General features: G+C 33.6%; 1 protein-coding gene and 1 long non-coding RNA gene across 6 annotated transcripts in view; both read right to left on the bottom strand.

Moving 5' to 3' along the window:
- Positions 1-16,610, bottom strand: part of LOC119640083 (protein held out wings) — a 109,932-nt gene extending 93,322 nt beyond the window's left edge. For 3 of the 5 annotated variants that reach the window (XM_038037867.1, XM_038037869.1, XM_038037868.1), the window contains exon 1: positions 14,812-15,364. In XM_038037867.1, coding sequence (XP_037893795.1) covers positions 14,812-14,995 — 184 coding nt within the window. In that variant the 5' untranslated portion in view covers positions 14,996-15,364. The other 2 variants (XM_038037865.1, XM_038037866.1) reach the window with 2 other exon arrangements.
- Positions 3,396-4,863, bottom strand: LOC119640084. The gene is made up of 2 exons (XR_005247602.1): positions 3,830-4,863; positions 3,396-3,798 (listed from the first exon to the last, which is right to left on the bottom strand). It is a non-coding gene; the product is annotated as an uncharacterized LOC119640084 (long non-coding RNA).
- Positions 16,611-17,517: the final 907 nt, after the last annotated feature.

The following is a 17,517-nucleotide window of genomic DNA, read 5'->3' as shown; positions in this document are numbered from 1 at the left end:
TAACTGAGATATGATTTTCATGCCTTTGTCAAAGTTTTTTTTAGAAGCTTAATGCGGGCGTAATACTTTTCGCAAAGCAATGCTTGTTCTCTGCATAGCTCTTCTTGCCATATGCACTTCAAAGTGAATATTCTGGATAAATCATATTATTGTGAAAATCTGTTGTTTCTTTCCGAAAAATTAAGTTTACTTAATATCGAAAAAAAGTGTTTTTTTATTATTATTATCACACAAAGTCGAGCATAGATAGGAACGTCAATTGACAATTTTAGGGTAAAGGCAAAATCACAAGATGATGTTACTCATTAACACTAGACCTACCGAGTAAGCCATTTTGGTTCTTTCAAAGAAATAGTCAACCGCCAGCATAATACGACAGACTTTGTGTTTTTTCGAGGTCGTCTCAGTTTCTAATTCAAGGTGGATGCTTATGTGAACATGTCACGATCATTGTAACGTTGGATTTCGAACTGATCAAGGAATGGTTGTGCCAAACACCAGCTTCTCATCTTCATTTTCACCAAAAAATGGGGTTAAAAGGGATCTTCCCTTTGGGAGAAACAGGTCTAAGCATAACGTCACTAGTCCCAGTGTTCTAAGAATTTCTAAAGAATATTGAAATTATTGAAAAGTTCATGAGCGCCTTGGTGAACTGTCGTCATAGCACACTCCAATTAACAGATAATAATAGAACCGGACAAGATTTTACATAGAAGTCAACGCGACTAAATCGCTTATATGGAAAAATTCTTGCTTTGGGCATTCTATATACGTGTATTTATACACGTACTAGAAAGCCTCTTTCATTTAATCCAACATTGACAAGAGTTTGTCGTGGCTTATGTGTGAGAGAAATCCCAAAATTTTCATCGAAGCTTACGTGATTACGTGATATTTTCGACTTTTTTACCGTTTATTTTGATCATAGATTTTGATCATAAGAATAAAATTTTCTAAATCACGATTGGATCTAAGGCAAGATTAAATGAATGAATTCTCCTATTACTGGCCACACCTACTACTGTTCGTAGCATAGCTTTTCTTTTTCGTTTTGTTTCTTGATTAGTAGGTCAACGACAACAACACCCTCAAAGTTATTTTCGGTGATTTTACTAAAAAGAAAAATTTTGTGCAAAAATACATTAAAGAGAAAAACTAGACTAAACAAAGTACAATTTAACGATAGATATTGACAAAGTGACAAACGTCTATCTATACCTTATTATTTATACGTAGATGTATTTATATGCATTCAAACGGATGCTTTTCCCTTTACTTTGCTCTTATGTCACACGCTTTATTTATTTTAGACAAATTGATTTCGTATAAAGTATTGCATTGAGGAAGAATTAAATTAAAACAGAAACAAAAAAATAAGACAAACGGGAAAATGAAAATTTAATTAAATCAAAATTAAATGCGTGACTAATTGCGTTTATTGCTCTTCATTCCGACAACTATTGGGAACGAAAGAAATCGCCAGGTTGTGACATATGCCTCCGAACTAATCATCTGTACGTGCGTGCCTTAATCTTTCCAAAAATGTATTACATTCCGTCGTTGAAAATTTCATTTCATTTAGCAATAATTTGAATGCAAATGTGCATTTTTGTTGTACGATCAACAATTCTTCAATTCCTCAAAACACCGCAAGCAATTTATACATTTTTTTGCTTAAATAGAAAACGTGATCTTAATGTAAACTATTTAATAAGCATTTTAAACTCGTGGGTTAAAGTCTTATTACATTCCTTCCCTAACCACACATAATCTATTCAAGTCGAAAAGTATCATTTGTAGAAATAAATTCTTATTGAAAAGAGCATTTAATTTCAATAATATGGTGGTATAATTATTTTATTCAGAATGCTGTCCGTCGCTATCCATTGCATTTGCCATCTTCCCTGCCGCTGTTCTTGAAAGCAAACACTTTCGCGGTGTTGTCGCAGTAATCGGAGAGCTACTAAAAAACAGATCGAAACCAACCTTAGGCAGAAAGACGAATGTCGGGTGAGTAGAAGGGAAGTGATAGCATCTCCCCATTCAGCGCTAGTGACTTTGGCCTCTAAAGCCATCATATCGTGACCTTTCAGCTTATTGCATCAGCTTTCCGGCTCACTAGCATCAGTTAGTTGTTGTTAACCGAGTTCGTTTCGTTCTTTCGGTTAGAACAACTTGCAATGCGCGATGTTCAGTTAATGTCGCAAACGATATATCGTAAACGTAATATGTCTTGCCAGCGTAAGCATTCTTTTTCATTATCGATAAAGTCTTGCCACAATGCGATGATTCGTATATCCCGTACACAGAACATAAACAATATATGGAGGTTCCTCCTGAAATGCACGCAATACCTTACAATAGTAAGGAAGAAATTTACATCGTTTGTTGAATTAAAATTTGGCTAAAGCTAATTGAGCGTCCGTGACATGAATATCTTACTCCAACAATGATTCAATTTTAAAAGATGGCAAACCTCCCGACGCAAATCATATAAAATCTACGCTCTTCTACGGAAGCAAAGAACCTAACTGCAACATGATCAAAGGGCCTTGTTAAAAAGCAGCAGCTGAGTTAATTTTGATCCTACCATCATGCAATGGCATGCGAGCCATGTTGCCTTAAGCTTTTCTCGAAATAGAATCTTTAGTAAATAACTGCTAATATCTAAAGCATTTGTCTTAAGCTAATGTGCGTGCGGATATCTTCTTTATAAGGCGAGGAATGGGGCAGGAGAACTGGTCATTCATTACCCTATTTCTTGGCATATGAGCAGCTTTGATGCACTTACTCATGAACTTGGCACCTAAATAATAAGAAAACGTGAAGCGATGGATCAGAGCTTAACAATATTCTTCCAAAAGGTTTAATATATTTCTCCAAAATATTTTCCAATTGATTTATTCCTGTACAGCACTCATCTACATCCATTCCATCAGCTACTCTGCATCACTTCAAGTCTAGCCTCTTTAACCTAAAGGTATAAAATTTGCCAACAACAATATATTATTACAACAATGTCAATATTATCAAAAGGCAAGTTACGAAATTTCTCAACGACGGGGTTGTTATTCCATTACCGTATTTTTTTCATTCCTGATAATTGCCTCTGATATCATTTCAAGTTTCTAAAGCAACTTTTGTCAGATATTACCCTAAACCACTATACATACATAGATGGTTTTATTTGTTCTAATGTGCTGCTCTCAACACCATACGTATAAATTTTTTTTATAGGAAAATTTTAACTTTGTTTAAAGTTTTCGGGTGATTTTCATCGTTAAGGTTGACGCTGACAGAACTAAAATTCTTAGTAATTTGTTAATAATAACATTCATTAACACTAACCAAAACTTTTAAAGCTTTTAAAGTTAGAAAAACTTGGTTTCCTTCTGATAGAAGCCTTTAAATGATAATGATGATGATATCTTAAAACTTGAAATCTTCGTTCATCTTAGTATGGGGTAAAATATTTTTATTTTTCATTAGCTTATGTTGTCTGTAGAAAAATTCATTTTCGAGGAGATTTAAATATGTTGACAGGTTTATCACACTTCAACAACAGCAAACGACTACGCCGGTGTCAGCTACCGAGAAATGTATCTTGTTATCTAAACATGCATTCATTGCCCAATGTTTACTAAGTGATAATTTTTTTTTTTTTACTTCAGTTATAAACAAAGAAATGTTTACCAGTAACCTCCTTATTACGATGGTGGTTGTCAGCAACTTTATTTGCTTTTTTATTTATTTTTCTTTTTTACACCCTACACCACTTGTGGCATAAGGGTATATTGACTTTGTGCGAAGGGACTTGGGAGAGGCTCACCTTCTGTTGTACCTATCGATTTAGATTCACTTTCAGAATTGATTTAAACTTGTCTGTCCGTCTTGCATGTCTGCGTAGAACCCACAGTCTTGAAATTTGTTACTAGACTTAACTTTTAGCCCAACGATGACCGGATCGGTCCAATTTTTCGGCTACCGCCCAAAAGCTATCTATTTTCAGTTTATACTATGTAACTGTATTAAGTGATGCCATGTAAGATATTTAATGTTGGGTGACCGCAGCCATCTATAATGTTTTTACTTGTTTCAAGGGCGAAAAAAGCAACTGTAGTTAATTTAATCCTTATTGCCGGGAGATGGCAATAAATCAAAGCAAAAATTTTTAATCGATATCTCTAGGTACACAGATTATCAGGGAATTGGGCTATTCGTAAATATTGGAAACATTTAAGGACTTCCTTAAGATGGCTTCAATTTTTCAGTTACTATATAGACTTTATGGCAAACTCTTCATGTCTCTCTTCTCAAAACTAAACAGAGCAAGTATCGAGCGCAATTGCTTCGAATGTTTGCCCTACTCTATTAACGCGTCTTTTTCTTGAACAATATGCGGATAGAGAGACAACTATCTTTAATAATCTGAAATAATATGAAAAGATTTACACGGTCCGAATGTTACTAACGATATAACAGATTTATTGTATCGTCATCTTCTGACAGATGCAATAATCTCATAAATTTTTCACGGAATTAATTAAAACACAAGAGAAAGAGAAAGAGAGATAGGAAGGGAAAGGCGGGCATCTTTTATTTAAATAGAGCATTTTCTAAAGACTAAAAATGAATTTATCTGAGAACATCTAAATGCAAGTAATTTAATTACACATATAAACATATACGTATATGCGTTGTGGTTGTTTGCGTATACGTGTAAACACATTCTCTCACATAAACCGCCTGATTAACTAGTAAATCTATTCATGACTTAGGGAAATCCGCCTTAAGAAAAATAATTCTTAACAAATATTTGGTTTTCGTCACTATTTTTTTTTCCTTTTTTTTTGTTTCCTTTCTTTACAAAATTTATTTCATTGTGGAATAAAATTCTTAGTAAAAAAAAATACTTGTTAGGAAGAAAAATGTACAATTAACGAGAAATAGATTTGGCAAGTTCTATCCCAGCATACCCTTACGGCATGAAACTGAAAGTGAAGAATACCTGACAACAACGGAAAATTAAGAGCAGGCCTTTTAATTTTTTTTCTTCTTTTTTTTTATTGTTTTAAAAATCGTCTAAGCTACTACCCAAAACAAAAACAAATCAATTTTTCATTCCGCTTGAAAAACAGAGGTGTTCTCAGTTTACGTGGTGCTGTGGCCGTGTCCTTTGACCGATTTGGTCCATTCTCAATATCAATCTGCGTGCAAGAACTTGCAATGTTTCTGCCAAATTTAAAGCTACATTTTTGCGACCAGGAGAATGTCTATACAACAGACATTACGCAACCAGACAGACGGACATGATTAAATAGATTTAGAATATTATGATGATCGAGAATATACGTACTTTATGGGATCTCTCTGTCTCTAAAGCTTTCTTCTGGGCGTTCCATACGTTTTGACAGAAGGAATACATATACCCCTCAACCGTCGGAGATGGGTATAAAAATTTATGTAATCTTTAGTTCAATGTTCATACTTTCAACACTAATATTAATAAATCTTTCAATTTTTTACAATAAAAAGAGTAAAATATTACTTCTAGTGGATCCGAAGTGATGTCACGTTAACCAACTAAATGTCTCGCCCTCGCGCGTATCTAAATTGCATCGCAAAAAAGTAACGACGACGAGTATTCTCGCTAAAGACAGTTAAGTGGAGCATGATTATGTTCGACTGGGCATCTGGAGATATTTTTTCCGAATTTCTATTACACGCATAGCATAGCTTTCTTTATTTTCTATTTCTTGTCTAAGAATCTTTTAAAGAAAGAACTTAACGGATCTCCCAGTGGAAAAAATGTAAGCAAAAAAAAAAACGATTTTCCGAAAGGGCTGCATTTTTGTGCAGTGGTGCTTGCAAGTAGACACTGCTATGAAGACGTACGGAGCGTAAATTGCTGTCTAATGAGCGAAAAAGGGCAATGACGTAATGAGTCGTAGGTCGTCGTGTCGAACCACCACAAAAACGAAATTAAGTTTTCAAATGGCTAGTTCCCACCCGAAGTGGAGCGTAGTACAAAAAACGAAGAGAAAATAAAACGCTAGACGAAGAGTTTCTCTATTAGAATTCGGTTAAATCGGATTTGCAAACTAATCTTTGCACCACTTTCACAGACATTTACTGTAGCGAATCCATTGTTTTTGAGCGGTTGTCCGAGTTGTTCCATCTTTCAGCAATTACTAGTGCTTTGGTTACTGTTGCCATCCGAGGGCGTTATACACATCTATTTCCAAATAAATTATTTGGTTTGATGCAGGCATTTACATGCAAACTCCTGCAACACATCTGTTCGGGAAAATAAATTTTGGTTTTTTTTTGTTTAGTCCAATTTTCTTCCCCTGATGATGCTGCATATCCACTTGACATTCAGTCCGGATGGTCTATGGTATTAGTTCCATGATTACTATCGAGGTTTGCCACTCCGAAGTTTAAGAAACGCAAACAGTTGATTAGTTAAATTCTCTTAGCAAATTTTCTTCGTGATTACACTCCCCTTTGAACCTTAGCGTCGGCCCAATGTCCGAATTTGTTTATTAAGTATTATTTTGTTTAAATTTTAAATTACATTTTGCGAAAAATTCTTTCTTTACTCGCATTTCTTTTATTAATAAAATATAATTATACTTTTTTTTTGCAACCTTTTTTTTAACATTCCCGCTAAGAGAAAAAAGGAAAAAAAAATTGCGTTAAGTATTTGTTTAAACTAAAAATACCTCACTAACAACACATGCTTCTATATAAGCGCAAAATGCACGCCTGATTGAAAATGTATTTCTGGTTTGAGTGATGGTGTGGAAAAAGCGGCAAATCAGAGAGAATTAGATACAATGTCTCCCCCGTTACCTACTAGGGTACGTCACTCGTCGCTTACAATTCAATCAACATCTGTTCAGCATATGAATAATTATTTGCTTAAAGTAACGGGAATACCGTAAAAAAAAACACACAACATTTTATTAAGCACAAGTCCTAGCAGACCTCAATAGTGTAGTTACGATTTCTTCTTTTTTTTTTTTAAAGAAGAAGCATTGGTTTTTATATAAGAGGATCAATGTCAAAAGCGAAAGTCGACATTGCATTGCATTGTCGTTGAACGAACTTTTTCAGCAACACGTTGACGCTTATGAAGGAAATCGAAGAATTACTCGAAGATTCCTTGTAAAAACAAATCCATAAATTTCCAGACAGATGGAACATGTTCACAGTTAACAGACAATAGATGTTAAACTGTTTATTAGAAATGGAAATCAGAGATTTTTCTTTTCGTTAAAAGAACCGACAGGAACCTACTTCTATCCCCCGATCGCTTCTGTGTATGAGGGAAGTAATATGCGATTACTTGCAAGTTGACTGAGAGCCTCTGGCTCTCTCTATACTTCTGACAATTTCCTAAAGAACATTGTGAAAGAAAGTTTAACATCTCGACTAAAGCATTAGATGAGAAAATTAAAAAGCCACTGCCGTTAATCAAAGTTGAGTCCCCGACATATTCAAATGAAATATTCTCCAGAATATTTCCATTGCTTTTGAAGATATAAAATTATTATCATTTCATTTTTAAATGTGGCTGAGAATATGGTCCTGGATTGCGATAGCAAAATGAGAAATAATGGATGCTCGATTGTTCAGCGACGAATATGGTGGAAAGCAATCAGTCAATTGCATATACGGTGTCTCCCTATGATAGTAACAAGTTATCCTACAAAATGTTAACTCAACTTGCATTCGTAAAAAATATATCGAAACCGAATCCCTTTCCTTTCTACCTGGATTGGAAGATAAGAGTTCCCTTTCTTTATTATTCAATATAGATTGGATGGCAAACGGATAAATAACTATCCCCAAAGAATGGGAAATTTAACTAAACTATGGTTTTCTCGAAGATTCGTTTCAGTTCATTTCAATTACGTTTCCCTTTTTTTTGTGCAAGGTACAGCCTGATGAGAAAAAGAAGGAAAAACCGAACCTACTTCGGACCACCGTTGAGCAAAAAGCCGGTAGCTACCTCGTTAGCCGATGCCCGAGTTCGACTGCTCCAGAATTACGTTCAAATGGATTTTGGATCAAAAGCGACATCGTCTAGGATACACATTTTAAAGAAAGCAATGAAAGCGAAATTATTATAAAATTTTATATGAAAAAAAGCCAACAAAATAAATGTTATTTGATCGCTGCACGCCCGCCCGTCATTCAAATGGTCTTCCTTCAATCCTTGTTTTAATGAGGAAACTGGATAAAAAACGAATGCCAACCGTAATCTAGTTGGTCAGCGTGAGTATCTTTCCCCAAAAGTATAAAAATCATATGGGATTAAGGGATGATTTCGCGAAGAAAAAGTCGCTTCTCATCAATGTAAAGCGCTGACAGGCTAGCAAAGGCGTCTTTGAAAAATTACACTATATATGTATATATAAATATATGCGTGTAAGAGAAGCCACCCATATTCGCCAGACGTATCTTCTCTGACTTATTACTCTTCTCAAATTTCAAAATATTTTTATACCCATCTGGGTCTGGGTGGTCAGGAAGTATATTCATTTTGTCAAAACGTTTACAACGACAATAAGGAAACTTCATAGACCCCAAAAGGTATATATATTCATGATCAGCATCAAATTCTGAATTGATTTAAACACGTCCATCTCTACATCTATATAATGTTTGCTATAAATATTCTCCTAGCCGCAAAAATGTAGCTGTCGACTTCAAGCATGGCAGAAACTTTGGAAATTTTTGTACGCAGGCTGGGATTGAAAATTCGCCAAATCGGTCGAAGAACACTCTTGGGGACTTAGAACACCTTCGCTTTTCAAACGAAATAAAAAATTCACTGTTTGTGTATTATTCATAAACTAAGGCAGAGAGATGTATAAACATTTAAACATATTGTTACGAAAATCCCAAATTCAGTTAACGTCAGCTAAGTAATTTTCGGAATAATAAATTCCCTAAATAAGGAAAAACCAAATGAGCATTCGCAGGCGCCTCATGAAGCTGCACGCCGATGAAAACGATTAGCGGAAAAACCAGGCTGGGATTAGACCATAACCATAAATTTAGGTATAGCAAGATGCTTGTAAAATTGTATGTAAATAGAATATTTGTGAAAAGTAGCGTTAGTCTGCCAAGAACGTAGAAGTTGAGAGTACGGCCAAAAATAAATTGTAAATAAATATTCCTACTGATGTGAAAGACAAGGTAGTAATATAAAAGAACTTTGAAGTGTATTTCTCTTGATCAAAATATCCACGATCTAGTGATACGAACTGTATCTTAGTAAAAGCGAATTTCATAACAATCTTTTCTCCGGAGATGTGCCTGTAGTACCTGTATGAAAATGGAAAACGTTGAAATAAGCTTCAACATCCCCAAAAAGCATATAATTGGCCAGTTTGAAATTTGGAATGCAACTAAACAAGTCCGCCCGTTCATCTGTTCATCTGCGCAACTGTGTAGTATTGTAGCTGTGGTAACCGGACTCCCAAACATGAGCATATCGCCTACAAATTTGCAAAAGAATTTGGACCTAAACATTTCAAAGGACACGCCTACATCGTCCACATGCGTATACAAGCAAAGACTCTTATGTTGAAAATAGAAAAAAATCGACTGTGCTCACTCCACATTATAGAGCGCGTAAGTATAGTTCGTTTCCTTTTTGTAGAATAACAGTGATGGTATAAAACTTTCGGTCACGACCGAATCCCTGCTTTCTTACTTGTTACATCTGAAGCGGTTTTTACCGAAAACAAAAACGAATTGGACCAGGTCTCCAATGCTTCGGACCTAGAATAGATAAACCAGAAACCAATCAAAGAAAATAAAATATATTTCCGGATTATCAGTGAAATAAACTGACGGATAATTTTTTTTTACCTAATTATTTACACTTTTCCGTTGCCAGGATAGAAAGTTCTTATAATACTTAATATTAATTCATATTCTTTGGATATGGAAAAGATTTTTTCAGCTTGAAAATAGTTAAGATTTCAAAGATGAAATAAGTTAAAGAAAATTAATCGTAGGCGATATTTTTTTTTTTTTGGAGGGGTGATATATTGCAATAGAGCCCGCATTTCTCACCGCACTTCTTTAATTTACAAAATACAAATTAAAGCCATCATCATTAACTCTTGCTCCCTCTTTGCGATTGTCGACTAGTTATTGCAACAATAATCAATACTTTTAACGTTGATTAATGGGAAACAAATTTAATCAATTACGATAGAATTTAAATTCCGTTGACGACGACGACGACGACGGTAACGATGATGATCGCTATATTCATGAGCATGCACAAGCCAACGCAAACGCAAACGCACACACACTCTTGCAATTAAGAACGATTTAAATATAATGAAGTCATTGAAAATTAAGCAATCGGCCTCAGAAACGACTCCCTTTACTTTTTATTCTCTTAAGAAGAGGAAAAGCGTAAAAAGAAGAAGAAAAATAATGCAAAAAAACATAAATAAATTAACAATAATATGTAGGGATGCTTTTGTGTGAGAAAAAGAAGAGAAAGGAGGAAGAGTTACAGATACCAAAAAAAAAAAAAAAATAAATAAATAAATAAAGAAAAGAAAGGATAGGAAAACCTAAGCGTATAAATTTAGCCAATGAGCGGATGAAATGCATGCATAGACAATAAATACCAGCATAAACGAACAGCAAAGAGTAATTATTCTAACATAAAACGCAATACGCATCACGCTCACCCACATACATTCTCGCATAAAAGCAACAGTAACGTAGCATATGGTTTATCGTGGAACATTTTATGGAGAATTGTGTAATAGAATGCACACACTGATGCACGGACGGACATATGATTTCATGCACATGTGCGCACATGATAATGCATCAAATGTCTACATAAATATATACACATAAATAAATACAAATATATATATATATATGTATATATATATATATATATATATGTTAGCAATTAGTACTGAATTTTGTAAATATATTTAGTGAATACTTAACACCACAGCTGGACATTGAAAACACGGCAGTAGCCATTACGATATTATTTATAAAGCTAGATGACTAACTCACTAGCTAACTAACTAGCTGGCTGACTGACTGACTGACTGAGTGAGTGAGTGAGTGACTATCTGATTAGCTGACGGAGTGACTGACTCGCGAGTTGGCCGGTTGGCTAGCAATGACGCAATTACATGGCCGAGTGAATAAAAATAATCATTTTTTTGTTATGTTTTACTTAGAAAAAAAAAGAAAGAAGAATGATAAAAATCTTTCGAAAAAGTAACAGAAAAATGATTTAATTTTTTTTTTTCTTTTTTTGCATAAAACTAATGCAAAATCATAATTAAAATGCCGTAAACACACCCAATATTGTGTACCACTGGGTGAGACATTGAGAAGTGAACAGAACGCATTATCATCGCTATTAACAGTTTAGAAGTTCGAAATATCATCGATAGCATTGGCAAATAAATGTCATAAATAGAAATATTTAATGCAACCTTGCAGACACAAGCATGTATTCATATGCAATCATACATAAATCCTCTCTAGTACAAAACGACAGTTTAATGACCACAATTTGTTAAAGAATAAATTAAATTAAAGTGAAATGACAATCGACTAGTTAACGTGTAGAGAATTGAATTTTATGATACGCGTCATAAATTTTTTAAGCTATAATACCCACCCACTACTGACGGTGATTGACACCGCATCGGAGTTTATAGTTTTAAGGTGATTTCACACAATAAATGGAAAAGTCAAATCGTCAAAGCCTACGAAGCGATCAACCATGGAAAAGTTTTCGATTCAACGCATAAAAGATCAAAATTGTTTAAAGAAAAAGAAAAATAAAAAAAATTAAATAAAAATTCAACTGCATTTTCGGAGAGATTAACATGGGAATAACATAATGAAACCTTAGTAAGGAATATAAAGTCATCGAAACTGATAATATACAAAGTAAGAAATTTGAAGCAAATATTATTTTTGTTTCAATCAATAATAAACGTCTTACTTGACGTAGCAATAAAGCGGAACGCTATTTAGATCATTTCAATCACAAATTTGTTATGGGAACAGTAGGGGGGGAAAAGGTTTCACCAAAAAATCTTTAACAGGAAATGATAAAAGCAGGCCTCAAGTATCTAACGCTAAGAATCAGAAGCTTGGAGAACAATAATGAATAATCCAATAGCAAAAGCCCTTCACTTGAAGCAGCAAGATCGCATGCATCCATGGGTGGAGTAAAAGAAAACTTTTTCTAATATCAAAAATTCCTTATCGAAGAAGAGTTTAGGTAAGAAAGCTAAAAGTTAGAATAAGAACATGATAAACAAACAGGCGTAAGGCGTGCGTAAGAAATCTAAGACGTTATCCTTATAAGTCGACCCAAGAGCGGAATAGGTTTTAACATATAACTTAGCTGAACAACCGCTTTCCGCATGGCATAGATATCATAGGTAGGTGAATATAGTTGCTCTAGAATATTAAGTCAAATGTAAAAGAAAAGCTGCAGGCAAATTGAGAGAAAAACAGAAAGAGAGGGAACAACCAAGGTGTAATAAAAAGTGAAGTCTGACGCAAATAAAGCGACACCAAGAGATTTATGGCGAAAGGGAGCTCAATCTTTTTCTCGCTAATTATACCGTAGTCGACCTCGAAAGGGTATGCCGGTCCTTAAGTACAGTCTGGTTGGGTTTGGTATGACGAGAGTATTTCAATAAAGTTGAACGTGTTGAACTAAAAAAGTAGTGAAAAATGTTGCGCAAGTACTTGATTCTGAAGATTTGAATTTACTGATAGCTTATAGACCCTTCGAGGTAACGTTTCTTAGTATCTGACGTTTCCAAGACTTCTTCTTAAGAGTTTCGTAACATTACCAAGCATTAAGAAAGAGACAATTAGTTGGATCTGGACTTTCAGCAGCTGTCTTAAGGTGTTATACCTATGCCCTTTGAAGAACCTACAAGTAAAAATTGAGTTCCACAAGTAAAAGCAACGACTTCGAAAACATCTAAGATGAAATTGCCTGCATCTGAGAATAAGCGTCCACATTCGTTTACAATTCTCAATACTTGAACATGTATTTCTATAAAAATTGCCTACATCTAAGGATTCCCAAGTTTTCTTGCATAGGAAAAAGCATTAATAATAATTTTATGTTTAACTACAAAAACTAGATGCTAGTTTCGTAGCGGAAGACCAAACAGTGTCAGAAATGCTGCTGAAAGACATCGTGCAACTACAACTCCAAATTTCGGTCTGAAATGCAGAAAAAATGCCGTCGAATTTCAATACTAATCGAAATAACCAAGACAAGGAACTATTTGCCTTAAATCTTTTTGCCTGCATTTCGAAACGGAGGCTGTCAATAACACTAGTCCCTCCTTTCATCCCTTTTCCCAAACACCATCACGCCTACGCGTACAGGGACATCTTCATTGACCGACCACACGAAAAAAAAGAAGAGTTAAAATTGTTCGTTATTATTGATGAAGGACTCGATATTTTTATTTTGTTACGAACTGTAGTGGTTCAGAAATTCAATTTCTTTTTAAAAACTTAGCATAAACTTCCTTCAAAATATTTTTATGGTCTATATAATAATTGTTCTTATGCGCAGAAATCTTTTCGGTAATTGTCCCACAGGTGAAGATCATTCGGCTTACTCAGTGTTCTGTCTGTAACCGCTAATCCTGAAGTTACCTGCATACAGCACGACATGTCTTGCACTACCCGCTTTTGAGTCAATCTACCAGCAACAGCTTTTTTCCGCCTTTCCAAATGTTTCCGTTTCTATGCCGAAGGTCTATTTTGCTCTCGTATTTACGTGCAATCAATCATTTTCATCACAGTACCTACATGTACTAGAGATAAATCCTACAAACAAAAAAAGAACAATAAATGTGATCTCCAGAACAGTTTTGAAAGTCATACCCAGCCGCTGAGAAAGAGGCAACACTAAATCACAACAAACCGCTTCTTACACTGATTAAGACAAATGTACGTGTGCGTTATTACTTGAATTAAAATTTTCCTTTTTTATTCTCTCCGGTTCTTAAATTATTTTTTACTTTTTTCATGTTGAGTTTGGTTGCCTTCTGCTTTTTAATTTATATGTCTTTATCAGGCTCAATTTTATAAACGTTTTTTAATTTTTTTTAGATGCCAAGCCTGCTACCGAGATCCTTCCCACAACACCGCTGGCTTCGAAGGCCATAGCAAAGAAACGATAATGAATGTTTGAAATGAAACCTTCACAATAAAGTTTCTGCATATGTCTTAACAAATCGAATGCTACCATGGGGAAGGAAATGAAGCTTGGAAGAACAACCAGCTCCCGGCCCTATTTCACTCACAATAAATTACTGATTATCTAACGAATATTAATTAATGTCAGTCAATCTTTTCATGAAGCTCAAATATTTATTCCATTCCTTGAGTTTAGTCGCGCCCGTGTATATCAAACATTACTGAGTTAAATATTTCTAACACAATTAATGGTTTCTAAATTCTCTCAACTAAACTCAAGAACGTAAAGAGGGTCTTTGTTTTTTTCATTGACAAGGAAAAATATTGCGCTGGTTTTTAATAATAAGATGTGGAAACTGTATAGAAAATAGAAAATGAAAACTATCATTGAAATGGAATTTTTTTGTTTTCTTTTTTTTCCTATATATTCTAAATTTAAAGCAATGAATAAAACATTAACGTCATGGGTTTGTGGGCCACTCCTAGTTATTTAAATTAAAACCGATAACACATGCTATTCTGTTTGTTGATGCACTCGATTTTACTTACCTTCATCGAGTAAACGTTCCACATGATTGAAAACATTGGGGAATGCGGCCAATTGTTTTCGATCCTTTAGTAGCTGAGCCAAATAATCGGCAATGCTTTGTGTGCTTTGCTGTTGTTGCTGCTGTTGAGCCGGTTGATGATGATGTTGTGGTTGTACTGAATTATTATTTTCACACACACTCATTTTGACAAAGATTTCTGTTATCGTTTTAAAATAATTGTTATTGTTTTTTTTTTTTTTTTGTTACTTTTAATTTTCTTAAAAATTAATTGCAATTTTTCTTAATAATTTAACTTAATGTTATGTTAATGTGTCTAGTAAATAATAATTGTAAGGATTATTCCTCTGTGTTTCAAAAAAAATTATTGCACAAAATATATTTTTTATATGTTTCTTTCACAATCCAATTTAACTCAATTTCATTCATTGGTTTTCTTACAAAAAATCAACCCTTTAATAACGCGCTTTAAAGATTTACTAAATCAAAAAGAAAACGAAGAGATCACAAATTAAATTTTTAATCTTTTTTTTTTTTTTGTCTTTTCTTCTTTACCACAGAGGGAGAGGGAGAGAGTGAATGAATATTGAATGAAAAATTTACTAAAACAATGTTTTTTATTCAGAAGTTAAAAGCAGAATAAATCATCACACCCACAAAATTTACAAAAAGCAGCTGAAGAAAAAATCTCAATCAATTACAGAGAGCAATTTAGCTAAATATAAAAATTGATTCAATCGCATTACACATGTAAGCAATGCACTGATCAGCTAAATACAATAGCTCTCTTTCTATGCAACGGAGAGAAAGTATACAAATGGAAAACGCAAAAAATTTCTCTCTACACTACGAACTCATGCATAGGCTACTTACTCGCTTAAAATACATTTTATAATAACATCGTGGAGAAGCATAAATAAATAATATAAAAAAGTTTATTACAAAAAAAAAATAAGCAAAAGAGATGTGAAAGAAAATAACACACAAAAACCAGCAACAAATGCAAAAGTTGAGGAAAAAGTAGAAAACGGAATAGTAGAAATTCTTTTTATGGAATTTTTTGCTTATTTTGCTTGTATTGTTTTTGTGGTTATTGTAGAGTCATGCAAAAGCAGAGCTAAACAAAAATCCAGCCGAGATTCTTACAAGAAAGGCAAGCACTAGTTTTAGGAAGTTGTTGAAACAAACTTTAGAGAAATTTCACAAAAAATCCAATGTTTTTTGATTAATTAATTAAAGATTGGTAATGAAATAAAAACTTAGTTTTGTTTGTTATTCTTATTAAAACCTCTGAAACAGCCTAACAATCTCACCACCGCCTGAACTTAACAGACAAATTCAACAAAAGTCATTTTATTATACAAGTAAGCAAGCGCTCTCTTTTTAACATTCATAGCCGCATATTTAAATCTACACGCACAGAGGCAATGAAACCGTTTATATAAAATACATCTAAGGAAAATGTCAACCTAAAAGGAGACTGCAAATTCCCTGCGTTCAATTTTATGGAATTTTTCTAAGAATAATTTACATAAAATAGTAATAAACAAGCATCAAATTGTTGTCAAAATATTGCTCTGGGTTTTTCGGTCTTTTTTTGTCTTTCAATGCGGGAGTGCTTTCAATCGCCTTCTCTCTTTTGATGTATATACACATATTCTTTCTTGTTTTTAGTTTTGTATTATGAGCGATGTGTAATGATTTATCCTTTCTTTTCTTTAAAAATTACTTTCGCCTTAAATTTGGTCTTTGAAACTCACTTCTCATATATTAAATACTTTTTTAATTCAATGAAATCCAAAAGTTCTTTTAGTTTTAATATAACTAGAAATTATTTTTTACTATATTGCTGTTACTTGTTTTGTTACTTTTTCTACACTTTCTTTGCCTTTTATACACTTAACCGCATTACTTAGTGACCGATCGCAATGAAATGAAAAATTAAACTGAAAAATTATATGGAGGAAATTTCGCTTTCAGACGTGATCACTTTTCTTATGAATTCTCTTTGCTTCTTATACGGCGCGTTTCTATTTATCTCTGTTTACAGCATTGGTATGCTTTAAATGAAGAAGTGAGATAACTATAGTAAGAAACAAACGTATTCTCACATGCTTAACATTACTGCCGCGTGTTAGTAAGTGAATATAAGTTTTAATGCAAACGGTGTTGAATAACGTTTAATAGAAAAAATTATTATGGAAATTTAATGCAATAAAATATTTCAAATTAAAATAAAAGGAAACTAAGCCACCTTTGAAACTGGGTTGTAAGCTATAGTCGTCATAATGGGAACGATGCCTTTTCATTGAAATAACGGTCCACTTGTCTTCTTTTAGAATCATATATTACGATTTTTTTTGTTAAATATTTGCAAATTTCAGCTTGGTAAACTCGATTATATATATAATCAAGCAATAATGTATAGATCAGCATTTTATGGAAAGTGTTTTATTAAAACTCTCTTTCATCATATTATGGTACTTTTATGAGGATTAGCTTATTCGAACATTAGCTTGCCTGATTAAGTTGTTATAATCATTATGATTACATAAACGCACATCTTTCGTAAAAATGCCACTCGAATTATAAATTAATAGTCAATACGAAATACAAGATATAAACTTAATGTTAACTTCTGAATTTATCAATCAGCTACTGCTGCCGTGTTTCTTTTGCTCACACTGCTCAATGATATATGAAAAGT

This window comes from Glossina fuscipes, unplaced genomic scaffold (assembly GCF_014805625.2).
Source record: "Glossina fuscipes isolate IAEA_lab_2018 unplaced genomic scaffold, Yale_Gfus_2 115, whole genome shotgun sequence".
Lineage (NCBI taxonomy): Eukaryota > Metazoa > Arthropoda > Insecta > Diptera > Glossinidae > Glossina > Glossina fuscipes.
This window is presented reverse-complemented; position numbering and strand designations above follow the sequence as displayed.